This window comes from Ovis canadensis, chromosome 2, assembly GCF_042477335.2.
Source record: "Ovis canadensis isolate MfBH-ARS-UI-01 breed Bighorn chromosome 2, ARS-UI_OviCan_v2, whole genome shotgun sequence".
NCBI classification, from domain to species: domain Eukaryota; kingdom Metazoa; phylum Chordata; class Mammalia; order Artiodactyla; family Bovidae; genus Ovis; species Ovis canadensis.
Genome location: NC_091246.1, coordinates 190,148,440 through 190,160,887, shown reverse-complemented (window position 1 = coordinate 190,160,887; position 12,448 = coordinate 190,148,440). Strand labels below are relative to the sequence as shown.

General features: G+C 54.0%; 2 protein-coding genes across 3 annotated transcripts in view; one reads left to right on the top strand and one right to left on the bottom strand.

Moving 5' to 3' along the window:
- Positions 1 to 2,156, top strand: part of SCTR (secretin receptor) — a 73,494-nt gene extending 71,338 nt beyond the window's left edge. For both annotated transcript variants that reach the window (XM_069574441.1, XM_069574442.1), the window contains exons 12-13: positions 629 to 670; positions 1,774 to 2,156. In XM_069574441.1, coding sequence (XP_069430542.1) covers positions 629 to 670; positions 1,774 to 1,923 — 192 coding nt within the window. In that variant the 3' untranslated portion in view covers positions 1,924 to 2,156. The remainder of the gene's footprint in view (positions 1 to 628; positions 671 to 1,773) is intronic.
- A 2,384-nt stretch (positions 2,157 to 4,540) lies between these two features.
- TMEM37 (transmembrane protein 37) lies at positions 4,541 to 11,044 on the bottom strand. Its single transcript, XM_069574443.1, has 2 exons — positions 10,488 to 11,044; positions 4,541 to 5,513 (listed from the first exon to the last, which is right to left on the bottom strand). The coding sequence occupies exons 1-2, from the start codon at positions 10,506 to 10,508 to the stop codon at positions 4,923 to 4,925; spliced, it is 612 nt and encodes a 203-aa protein (XP_069430544.1). The 5' UTR covers positions 10,509 to 11,044; the 3' UTR covers positions 4,541 to 4,922.
- Positions 11,045 to 12,448: the final 1,404 nt, after the last annotated feature.

Sequence of the window (12,448 nt, the reverse complement as noted above, 5' to 3'; positions counted from 1 at the left end):
GACCAGGCAGGTCACTGGAATTAATAAGGGAGGCCATCCAGGAGAAGCAGGGCTTGGTGGCACCTGAGGCATTCCCATCCTGCCTGGAGCTGAGCAGGTGGAGCAGCCATGTGAACCCCTGGGCCTGGGTGGGCTTGTTTGCAGGACCAGCTAGAAATCTGGAGAGGTTTAAACAGGGATAGCTACTCAGATAGAAAGACAAATCTGTGACTGTGTGGTCAGAGCAGAGCTCTGGGCGGGATGGACAAGTCTCCAGTGCTACCGCTCCCTGCTTCTCCTGGATGCCCCACCTTACTAATTCCCATGACCTGCCTGGTCACCGAGGTTGAGTTAGCAGCCTCTGTTTAATGTAACTGACACCACCCTGGCGCAGGGCACCTCCCTGGACCCGGGATCATTCTTGCCCCCAAGGGTCTCAGTCTGTGTGGGTGATGCCAGCACAGCTGGGTGCACTGCAGGGCCAGAAGAGGAAGCCCCTATTCCCTCTGGGGTAGCAGAGATGTGGGAAGGCTCTGGAATAGTCATGGGGAGAAGTGAGCCTGGGGTTGGTGATGAAAGGACCCCAGGGGACTAGGAGGCCTAATGCCGGAGCCCCTCACCAATCCCGTTGCCCCTGCTTCCTCCGCAGGGCCTGGTGGTGGCCATCCTCTACTGCTTCCTCAACGGGGAGGTGAGTGTTCTGGGGTTGCTCTGCTGCCTGGGGAGCTCCCTTGTCATTGGATTGTGGTTCAGAAGGGCCACCTGGAAAGGGTGGCAGGGAGCGGGGTATGGTGTGGGTGGGGGAGACCAGGGCCTCCTGGCTCAAAATCTGTCTTCCAGGAGTCTGAGCTCACTTAATGGGATCAACAGAATCACCCGGAGGCCTCGTTAAAACAACTGCTGGGTCCCACCTTGTTTCTAAACAGGCAAAAAGGCATCCTTTAGGTCTGGACTGGAGGCTGAGAATGTTTTAACAAGCACTCCAGGTGATTCTAACCCTTAGGCAAATTCAGGAAATGGAAAGTGCAGGAACCCCAGCCCTAACAGAGGCTGCTGACTGCTGGTTGCCTGATGAGTGACCTCGGTCACTGCCCTGATCTGGGCCTCGGGCTTCCCATCTGTAAAAAGAGTGACTCAGGTGAAACGTCTTCCCCTCCATCCTCAGAGACCTCCAAAGAGTGTGACTGCTGAGCAGGGCTGTGGGAGCTGCACACTTAACTTTCAGTCTCTGTGCTTGCCCAGAGCATCTGGATCAGATCAGGAGGCTCCTGGCACAGAGGCCATGCAGTTGACGTTAGTTGAACACAGTACTGCATGCAAATAAACCCTTCCTGGGGCTGTCAATCATCTGGTTCACCCCACTTGAATGGGAGTAGCCTCTGATATTTTCCCAAAAGTCAAGCATCAAACCTAGCCCCAAATGCTTTGCTGCTGCAGCTGGGGGTTGTGAAGGAAATTCCAAAGAGTAGCCCCTTGGTCCCTAGATGAGTTCTGAGCTAGACTGGCTTCATGGGGACGTGTCCAATTGTCCCAGGTGACCATCTGGAGATTGTAGAATGATCACAGGCCCCTTCTTCAGGATAGGTTTCCTGAGGTTTCTGGTGAAAGGTCCTAAGGGAGAGGGGCCCCTCAGTGCCTATGGATGTCAGGGCTGAAAATGGTAAATCTGAGTGGAGGGGAAGGCATGCCCTCTGGGCAGGAGTGGCAGAGCCTGTGCTGAGGCCCCAGTGGAAAAAGCAGGACTCGGGCAAAGATCACCCTTCCTTCTTGGCTGACTCCTGGTCTCCGGGGCAGGTGCAGCTGGAAGTTCAGAAGAAGTGGCGGCAGTGGCACCTCCGTGAGCTCCCATTGCAGCCCGTGGCTCCCAGCTCCTCCTTCAGCAATGGCATCAAGGCCAGCCCCTCGGAGCAGAGTCGGGCCACCCATAGGACCAGTGTCATCTGAGGCTGGTCACCCCAGGTCCTGAGGGCTGACTGTTGCAGTAGGAGAGCCTGCCTTCCTGCCAGATGCTGTGTGATCTCTCCAGTGACTATTACACCCCTCCTCCTGGCCTTAGGGTGGGGTTGTGGTCATGATTCCTCAGAACTGATGGGGCCTGGGGTAGCAAAAGGGCCTGGGATTCAGATCTGTTGAGTTTCCAGGAGAGGGCAGGGGAATAAATGGTAACTGGGATGAGACTTGGTTGGTATTTGTCGGTCTTGTCCTTGAGACACAAGGTGGAGGATGCTGTCCCCCGCTACTTTCTGGAGAAGGGGGCTTCCCTGACCTCCCTGCTGCAGCTTTCTGGAATAAGCTTAGAAGCCCAGTGATCCGGAAGATGGTGAGGAATAATGAAGCCTGGCGTGCTGCAGTCCATGGGGTCACAAAGAATCAGACATGACTTAGCAACTGAACAATAACCAGTGAACCAGAGAAATTGCCCTTGGCCTTGGGTGGACCCTCCTTAGCCCTCATTGCAACTCACCCATCCAGCTGTTACCCCGGAGCCTTCAAGACAACTCGATCAAGTTACAGGGAACCTTTTAATGACCCTAACAAGGGATGAGGCACCCTGTTATTCCTGCTTTCAGTTATCTGTGGTGGTGGTGGTGGTGGTTTAGACACTAAGTCATGTCCAACTCTTGAGACCCCATGGACGGTAGCTTGCCAGGCTCCTCTGTCCATGGGATTCTCCAGGCAAGAATACTGAAGTGGGTTGCCATTTCCTTTTCGAGGATCTTCCCGACCCAGGGATCATACCCGGGTCTCCTGCATTGTAGGCAGATTCTTTACCGACTTAGCTACGAGGGAAGCCCTCAGTTATCTGTAGTACTGCAGAAAATGGGGCAGAATCCATTTGACAGAAGAGAAACTGGTTCACCAATGTCCTGTGACTTGACCAAGATACCCAGCTGGAAGTGGCAGCTCAGTGCAGGACTTTTGATTTTAAATCCCCAGGCTCGCTCCAAGGCTGTCTGTCTTCCCTGCTCCCAGGCCGGGATGAATGGGGGCCTGTCTCCCTGTCCCACTGGGAATTTTCATCTTATCCTTAACTGTCTGGACTCAGTTCCCTCGCATATCAGCATTCCTTCTCTGCTGGACATGTGAAGATTAAAGGACTGAATATTTGAACCTTTTTACAAAACACTGCCTATGTGCTCAGGGAAAGCATTCAGGACAGGAGCAGAGGCGACCCCTCTCCCCAGAGTAGAGGGAAGGGCATCTTGCTGGTGGGTGGGCCCAGCTAAAATCCTGGCTTTGGGTGACCTGGACAAGTGGCTCTGGCCCCTAACTTCTGCATCTCACCCCTGCAGACAAGGAGGTCACCCTCTCTCACCTCATAGACCGCCCCTGGGGTGAAAAGGCCAGCTTGCCCATTTTCCAGGGCTAAGAATACATGTCAGCCTGTATGGTTGATATAACTTTCTCCAGAGACCCCAGTGAACTCTGTACATCTTCGAATCAAGTTAAAAAAAAAAAATCACGAGGTATAGGCACCCAGAAAGAGGACCTGGCAGGCAGAAACCCAAACCTCATGAGGCCAGAATGAACTAGGGAAGGCCTGAGCTCATCAGGTCAGGGAGGGGCACGGGGCTAGTATAGAATGAAATAGGCTGAGGGCGGAAAAAAACCCCATTTACTGGGCAGAAAAGGGACTGAAAAGGGGGCAATTTAATGCACAGAAATATAAAGCGGCCGGAAAGGGTGGAAATCTCCACTGATTCCTGTCTCCTTCACCTGCAGGCCTCTGTATCTAGGCTGGTTGTTAATCATTATCCAAGGTTTGGCCAGTTCCCTGTACCCCGTGGAGTCCAGATACGTGCTGTCTGGAGTGTGTTCTAGGATCAAAAATGGTACTCTGAGGCTATCTGGCCCTGACCAAAGATGGACACACATGCTATGTCAGAGATCCATTCATCACGTGTTCAGTTGTGTCCAACTCTTTGCAACACCATGGACTGTAGCCCGCCAGGCTCCTCTGTCCATGAGGATTTTCCAGGCAAGAATACTGGAGTGGTTTACCATTTCCTCCTTCAGGAGATCTTCCCGACCCAGGGATCGAGTCTCCTGCATTGGCAGGTGGATTCTTTACTGCTTGAGCCATCGGGGAGGTCCCTACATCAAGAGGACAGTATTATAAGTTAGGCAGCTCTCCTGGAAGGGCTTCAGGCAGTACTTACTAGGAGAGTACTCAGAGGGACAGCCAGCTGCTGGAAGCAGGGGTTATCCTGGGATTTTGAGGTACCCACAAAGGGCAGGGTTCAAATAAAGTCAAATGGTTTGAAAGCCTACTATTTGCAAGCAATCCTGAACTCTGCTTCCCTGGTGTGACCAAAGCTAAAGCAGGGAAAATGCAAAGGCCCTTTGAGCTGGTAGAAGAAAGTCTGAGGCACTAATTGGACACCCTTTGCTGGAAGGATGATTCACTCTTAGTCTCCCAGGAGGCCCAGGGGCCCTACAGCCCACATCCCAGCAGGGTCAATAAAACAGGTGTGAACTGTGCTTCCCTGTGCAGCCGGCCTGGGCACCAGTGACCCGAGCTGCTTCCAGGTCTATTCCCATCCCAGGAAGTGTTCAAGTAAAGGTTTTAAAATATGTTTATTCTTGTAAAATCAACATCCTATATAACATGGCTGCGGGTAAACTGGTGCAGCTGGTGGCATGGAGGCTCCCACCTGACCTCTGGGCTGCAGACCAGCTGCAAAGACCCCTGGGCCACTGGCCCAAACACACCAAGGCCAAGAGGCATCAATTTGAATGTCACATGTTGGAATTAGAAAAGTCATCTTTTCCGACCCCTCACACTGCACGGCATGTGGGACTCAGTTTCCCAACCAGGGATCTAACCCATGTCCCCTGCATTGGAAGCCCAGAGAGTCTTAACCACTGGATCACCAGGGAAGTCTGGAAAAGTCCCTTCATAGGCAGGCTTTCCAGTAACTTGATGTCCTTGGAGGAGGGTCCTAAACTTTTGTAGGCAGGCCCCAGGGATGCATGTTGTTGTTGATGTGGGTGATGCTGTTGATGTGCAGGCCACTGATAGCATTCAGGAAGAGAAGGAAGGAAGCTGTGAAGTCGCTCCAGAACATCAGGGTGAGGCCGAAGAGCGTAACCTGGCTCCTGAGAAGGACCAGGAAGCTCAGGAGGCCCCCAAAGGAGAGGATGAATGAGATGAGTAGGAGGGTGGAGCCCAGAGCCCACTTCTGCCAAGCGAGGGAGTCCTCGCACACTTGGGACACTATGAGAAACTCCAGGCCAAAGATGGCGACCACCACAGCCAGGGTGGCCACGACGCGGGCCACAGCCATGCCCGAGGCCAGCCAGGGCACCTGGGCCTGACTCAGGTCTCGGAGGCAGTGCAGCTCCGTCTGGTTGGAGGCAGTGCAGAAGCGCCACAGTCCGAAGAGGCGGTCATCTGCCAGGAGCCATTCGCCATCGCAGATAGAGACGGAGGAGAGGACCACAGCCAGGGAGGTGCACAGGATGATGAGGGCTCGGGTAAAGCACTCAAGGAAGGACCGATGGGGCCTCCTTTGGCCCAGCAGCCTCTGTGCCTGGAAGACAGCATGGGGCAGCATGTCAGGGAGGGCCCCCCGCCACACCCCACCAGCCTCTTCAGGGAGGACCCACAACATGCGGTTCAGATTCCCACTGCCACTGGAACCCTTCTCCCATCCTGCCTGTTCCCGGCCCACCCTCCATTCAAGACCTATAAGCACTGTCTGTGGATCCAGTTATTTATCAGGCAAAGAGTTCCCTGCCCTTTCTTTAATGATCTTATAATGAATAAAAAGCCCAAATTCCATTTGCCTGTCTATACTCTTTAGCCCATTCTGAAGTCAGAAAACCTGTTTGACCTGGCTGTTGTGACCTTGGGCCAGCAGACAGCCTTGGTTTCTTTATATGCGAAACAAGAACACGACACAGTTATCAGCACATCAGTGATAGTTTCCTCCCCTGGCTCCTGGTCTCCCCCAGTTTCATCCTAATCTGTACCTTCTGAACGTGCCAGGACCCAGGTGCTCAGTGATGTTTGCACTTCACCCTTCAGTCTGGCTTAGCCGGTACCCCACCCAGAACATGCCACCACTAGGTGTTCCAGCAGCTTCTGGGGTTGGAAGGGGAGTCCCTGGGGCTCCCCTTCAGTCTCTGGATTCTGCCCTGGAAAAGTGCACTGTCCTCTCTCCTGGCAACCTGGGCCAAGCGCCCAGTGAGGTGTCTCTTGTTACAACTCTGGGGCACCCTCCAGTCACAGTCCCTCAACCCAGAAGCAAAAAGAATGCTTCAAAGAGCGGCACGCCTTAGATCGCCCACAAGAGCTCCCAGAGCATGCTCCCCACCACCCTGCTCAGGCATCCCGCCCTCTTCCCATGCCGAGGACAAGCCTAGAACTTTCTTCCTCACCTACTGGCTCCTCTCCTTGGAAGACGCTTCTGGTTGCCCCCCTTCTCCATTCTTCACGTCTCGACTAAAACACCGCCTCCGTAACCACCCAACCCAGAAGGGACTCCCTCTGGTCACTCTCAGAGGAACAGTTCTGATAAGTTGCCTATTTCTGTCTGAATAGTGGTTGTATGTTATTGTCTGTCTCACTCGGAGACTGAAGTCTCCAGGAGGCCAGGGCCTTTCCCTAGCACCTGGCACCATGCTCAAGAGCCATGAGATAAATGAACGTCAAGCTTGCAACCACTGCCGCTTTCACCTGAAGTTCCCTTTAAACCATCTCCTTCCCAGTCCTAAATTATGTCCTTTATAGTGAGTGTGGAGGCAGCCCAGGTTACACCTTGGTTTGGGAAGTAAGCAAAGCAGAAAACTCAAGCGTGAAGATCACTGCTAGGGAAACCAACCAAAAGGGGACTCTAGGGTCAGCCCTACCCATGTGCAAACAGAGGCTTCCAGAGGCAGGCCTGGGCCACCCCCTCAGTGAGGGGCAGAAAACAAGGCCTCGCTCCTGGGAGACCCTGTGGTCAGAGCCCCAGCAGGAACATCAGGCTGCCTGCTAACCTGCCCACCTTAGCAGCCCCAGGGATACAGGAAAGAATCCTATTTGCTTTCAGCGCTGCTGCCTAAGTTAGGATCCCATTTCACCCTTAAACCCGAGTCTGGACTTCCCTGGTGGTACAGTGGATAAGAATCTGCTTGCCAATGCAAGGGACAAGCATTCAATCCCTGGTCTTGGACAATTCCACAGGCCAGAAGAACTAAGCCTGTGTGCCACAATTAAGCCTACAGCCCGTGCTCCACAACAAGAGAAGTTACTGCAGTGAGATGCCTGGGCACTGTGATCAAGAGTAACCTCTAGGCTTGCCACCACTTTTAATAAAAGAAGAAATAGCTGCTTTTTCATTAAAAAAAAAAAAGAACAAACTAGTCTGGTGGAGTAGGAAACTTCATGGGGGGTATGCAAAGACAGCAACTGTCACAGAGGTCAAGGGACCTGCCCAAGAGCATTGACCTACATCACAGTAAAGCCTGGCACAGCGGCTCAACAGCTGTATCATGTGCGGAGGTGGGGGTGGGGATGCATGCTGCCAATAAATACTGACTTGGGCCATCCTGTGAGGGGCTCAGTATAGTGGTGAGGAAAAGGAGTGGAGGGGACACCCAAGGACACCGATGCAGATCCAGACATAAAGGCAGCCTGGTGTGCTGTGAAGAGTATTCAGGTGGGAGTTTCCTTGTCTCTTAGCAGGGGAAGGGGGGCCCCTCACTTCAACCCATCAGATCCCTTTTTCCTGCCAGAGCCACTGGGAATCTGAGTCTGTACTGGATTTCAATAGAAAATTTGGCTCTATTGCTAGGAAAACCAAGAGAGCTTTGAAACCTCTGATTACAAACCATAAAGGTGCTTGTCTTTGCAACAAGGTTTCTTAACCCCCTTGACTCTTTTTTCTCATCTACATTCTGTAGGAGTTAGTGACTGCTGCAGGAAAGCATAGCCATGTAGGCACCTCATGAGGTTTTAACACCCCTAGAGGTCATTAAGTTTCTAGGATGGGAAAACCCCAGACCCAGGCAACAAGTCACAAGAATACAGCACCCAGAGGCCTTTTGACCTTGGACATCACGCTGTCTGGAGAAAAAGCACATGCCGTCCTGCGCTCAGCCCCACCTGTCCTGGGCACTGACTGGACTTTAATCTCCAGGCCCTCAGACATTCAGAAAGACAGCTGACATCAGGTCATTTCCCCCCTCCCATCCCAAAGTAGGACATCATTCAAACTCTGACACCAATAAAACTCCCAAGGATTAAATGAGATTATGTATATAAAGATGCTTGGCACATGAGCAGTCCTGATTTACTACAGCTAGTCCTAACATTAGGAACAATAAGGCATCTTGAGTCCTCATTCCTCACCACTCCCCCTCCCCACCACACACACCTGAGCTTTGAGCCATCCAAGGCCTGAACCTCTCCTGGAGGTCAGTTGAGCCTCAGCATGGTCAGTGGAAGGTTTGTGGACCACCTGGGATGAGGGCAGTTGAGCCCTGTCCCTGATACTGCCCAGCCCAGCTCCTTGACCTTGGGCAAGTCACTTTAGTCTCTTAGGGCCTGGACTTTCTCCACTAAAAAAGAAAAAAAAAAAAATGGAAGAGGCATTTCCCCTTTTCATCCAGCTCCCTGAATGATTTCCAGTGACCTGTAGAACAGTGTCACTTGGCACTCTTGGGCCGCTGAGTCCACTGCCAAGATCCTGTCTTCCTCTACAACCCAAGAGCCCATCTGATTCCATCAACCCCTAAGTAGGCACTCTGGGCTGCTCACTACTCATTCTGCACATCACCCCTCCCTCATTTGCCCCAACCCCCCATTGCCCACTCAGCCCAAGGCCAGGTCAGGCCCTTCTCATCAGCTGGAAATCCCGTCTGTGCTCAGCTGCTGAGTCGTGTCCCACTCTTTGGGACCTCACTCTAGCCAGGCTCCTCTGTCCCTGTGATTCTCTAGGCAAGAGTTCTGGAATGGGTTTGCCATTTCCTCCTCCGGAGGAGCTTCCCCCACCCAGGGATCAACCTGGGTCTCCTGCATGGGCAGGCGGATTTTTTTTTTTTTTTTAACCACTGAGCCTCACAGAAAATCCCTTCTACAGCTTCCTAAACAGTAAGCCCATTCTCGCCAGCATGACCCCAGGACACTGATCAGAGAGGTACAGGAGCCAGTCTGCTTGGTTTTTAGCTCTTTGACAAGTTATTTATCCCTGGAGATAACTAGTCTTGCCTCCTGCCCTCTTGGTGGAGCTGAACCGAGTTCTGAACACCGCAACTGCATAGAACAGTCCCAGGCCTGTGGTGAAGTGCTCCTAAGTGTCAGCGACTATCTTCAAGCACAGCCTCCCACCCCGCCAAGTAGCGCTCCAGGGTTTTAACTTCATCTTTTCCGCCCATCCCCCCAACCCCCCTCTCCATCCTTCGCTAAAAATCAAGTCCTTCAACCCGGCTACCAGTCTTCCTGCCCCTCCCAGCCCGGTAAGAAGCTCTCCCCTACCCCTTAGTCCTGTCGCAGTTTCTGATCTAGCACTCACTTCCCCGGACCCATCTGAATCTTGCTTGCAAGTCTCTCCCCAGCTGGGCCGCGGGCCACTCGAGGCGCGACCACATCCGATCCCACCCCCCCCACGCATAAGGTCCGGAGGCAGACCGGTCGGGACTTCAGATTATGCCCAGAACAGTAGGGAGTAACTCGCTGCATCCCGCTCTCGGGCTTCTGAATCCCGGCCGCAGGAGGTTTGCGGGAGGCTTGTGGGTGGAGTTTCTCCTGTTCGGGTCTAGTCTGGCTCTCACTCGATTCTGGGGCTGAGCTGGCCGCCACCGGCAGGTCACTTCACCTGAGCCTCAGCCTCCGCATCTGTAAACTGGGCGGAGCTCTGGGGTCAGTGCTGTGGCGCTCTGAGCGCTCGCGGGCTGAGTGTGCGGCCCGCCAGGACCATCAGGTCGGGACACGGGCCGGCGGGACGCGTCCGCTATGGAAGCTCGGCCGCCGGGTAGGAGAACTACACGCCCGAGGGGCGGAGGGAGACGGGCAGGTTCCCCAGCAAACGCCTCGCATCACTGAGAAACCTCATCTCTGCAATGCCGGCCCCTCACCTCACTACAGTCTGTTCCCAGGTTTCCGTGCGTCCCAGCGAATCCACCCCCGTCCCCGTCCCCACAAAACTCAGTTTTGCGGAGGGGAGATGGTACTCCTGGCTTGGGTTCAGGAAAGTTCTGGCTTCCTGAGGCATGCCTCCTCCTCTGAGAAGCGAACCTCACTCTACAAGTGGATTCCGTCCATCCTCCGCCCCCAAAGCGCCCCCTTTTAAGAGGGACCCTTCTGTTAAACCTAACCGATGGAAACAGAGGACCCCAAAGAGAAGTAAGACAACCCCCTAACCCCGAGACTTTTGGGAGCCTCGGGTGTGCGAAGGACCCGAGAGACAAGACCGAGCCACAGAACAGTGCTGGGGTGGAAGAGTGGCCCCAGGTGGCTTCCTGACTACCCCCCGGACCCTGGCAGGGCACTCCTACCGCTCTCACCGCGGCCGCTCGCTCACCTGAACGCCGAGGGCTGTCATCCTGCACACGGGCTCTTCGCGAACTCCCACCAGCTGCCTCCACGATCCCTAGCGCCGATCGGCCGAGGCAGACCCTCGCGCCTCAGGAATCTCTTCTCAGGGGGCGGGGCCAGGGGCGCAGGGTGGGTCGGACGGCGGGGCGAGCGGAGGGCGGAGCGGGGAAGGGAGGGGAGGGGAGGGGAGGGGAGGGGAGGGGAGGAGCGGGAGGGGCGGAGAGGAGCGGGAGGAGCGGGGAGGGGCCCTGGGTATCAGCAAACTTGGGGCTGCCGGCGGGGCTGTTCCCCGCCCCGGGCCCCTGCGTGGACGCAGAGTCAGCGGGGCCGCGGGAAGGAGCCAGTGGGGAGGGGTGGGAAGCCAGGACAAGGCCAAGAAGTGTAGGCTTGGTCGGCGGACCCGCGAAATCCAGGCCTGGAGTTATTCCCTCGCTCTGAGGACTGCTGTGCGCCCAGCACCGATTTCCCAACTGCCAGGACCGCGCAGGCGGAAGGCCAGTGACCCAGGACCCGATCCCGCCCCAGCGTGTCCGCCTGAGCGTCAGGGGAGGCAGAGGCGTCTAGAGCGCAGCGCTCGCCTGGGCTCCGCGGCTTCCAGCACCTTGTACTGTGTGATCCCGGGCTCTTCTTTTTCTCTGTTGTTCAGTCGTTGAGTCGTGTTTGATTCTTTGCGACTGGACGGACTGCAGCAAGGCAGGCTTCCTTGTCCATCACCACCTCCCAGAGTTTGCTCAAACTCATGTCCATTGAGTCGATGACACCATCCAACCATCTCATCCTCTGTCGCTGCCTCCTTCTACCTTCAATCTTTCTTAGCATCGGGGTCTTTTCCAGTGAGTCGGCTTTTCTCATCAGATGGTCAAAGCATTGGAGCTTCCTCAGTCCTTCTAATGAATATTTAGGGTTGATTTCCTTTAGTATTTAGACTTCCCTGGTGGCTCAGACGGTAAAGCGTCTGCCTACAATGCAGGAGACCTGGGTTCCATCCTTGGGTCGGGAAGATGCCCTGGAGAAGAAAATGACAACCTACTCCAGTATTCTTGCCTGGAAAATCCCATGGACAGAGTAGCCTGGTGAGATACGGTTCATGCGGTCACAAAGAGTTGGACAGGACTGAACGACTTTCACTTTCACTTTTCTTTTCTTTAGGATTGACTGGTTTGATCTCTTTGCTGTCCAAAGAACTCTCAAGACTTTTCTCCAGCACCACAATCTGAAAACATCAATTCTTTGGCACTCAGCCTTCTTCATGGTCCAACTCTCACACCTGAACATGACTACTGGAAAAACCATAGCTTTGACAACACAGACTGTTGTTGGTAAAATTATGTCTCTGCTTTTTAATATGCTGTCTAGGTTTTTCATAGCTTTTCTTCCTGGGAGCAAGCATCTCTGAGCCACGGTTAATAAATGAGATAATATTCATGAAAGATCAGAGTCTTGCCAGGCCCTCAGTTAAGTGTGAAAATAGTGGAATCTTCAGGGCAGTCTTTCCTGTGTCACTTTTCTCTCCCCCAAAGAGGGATGTACAACCCTAACCCTAACACCCCCTCCTTCCCAAAGGGAGAATGTACAACCCTGCCTGCCTCCTTGCCACCTCCTGTGTGCATGCTAAGTTGCTTTAGTCATGTCTGACTCTTTGTGACCCTATGGACTGTAGCCTGCCAGGCTCCTCTGTGCATGGGCTTCTCCAGGCAAGAATACTGGAGTGGGTTGCCATGCCTTCCTCCGAGGGATCTTCCTGACCCAGGGATGGAACTTGTACCTCTTTTGTCTCCTGCATTGGCAGGTGGATTCTTTACCACTAGCACCACCTGGGAAGTCACCTTGCTGCCTCGGGGACCATTAAAAAGGCAAATGACAGGGATTTCCCTGGTGGTCCAGGTGGTTAAGACTCTGCACTTCCATTGCAGTGGGCATGGATCCCTGGTTGGGGAATTAAGATTC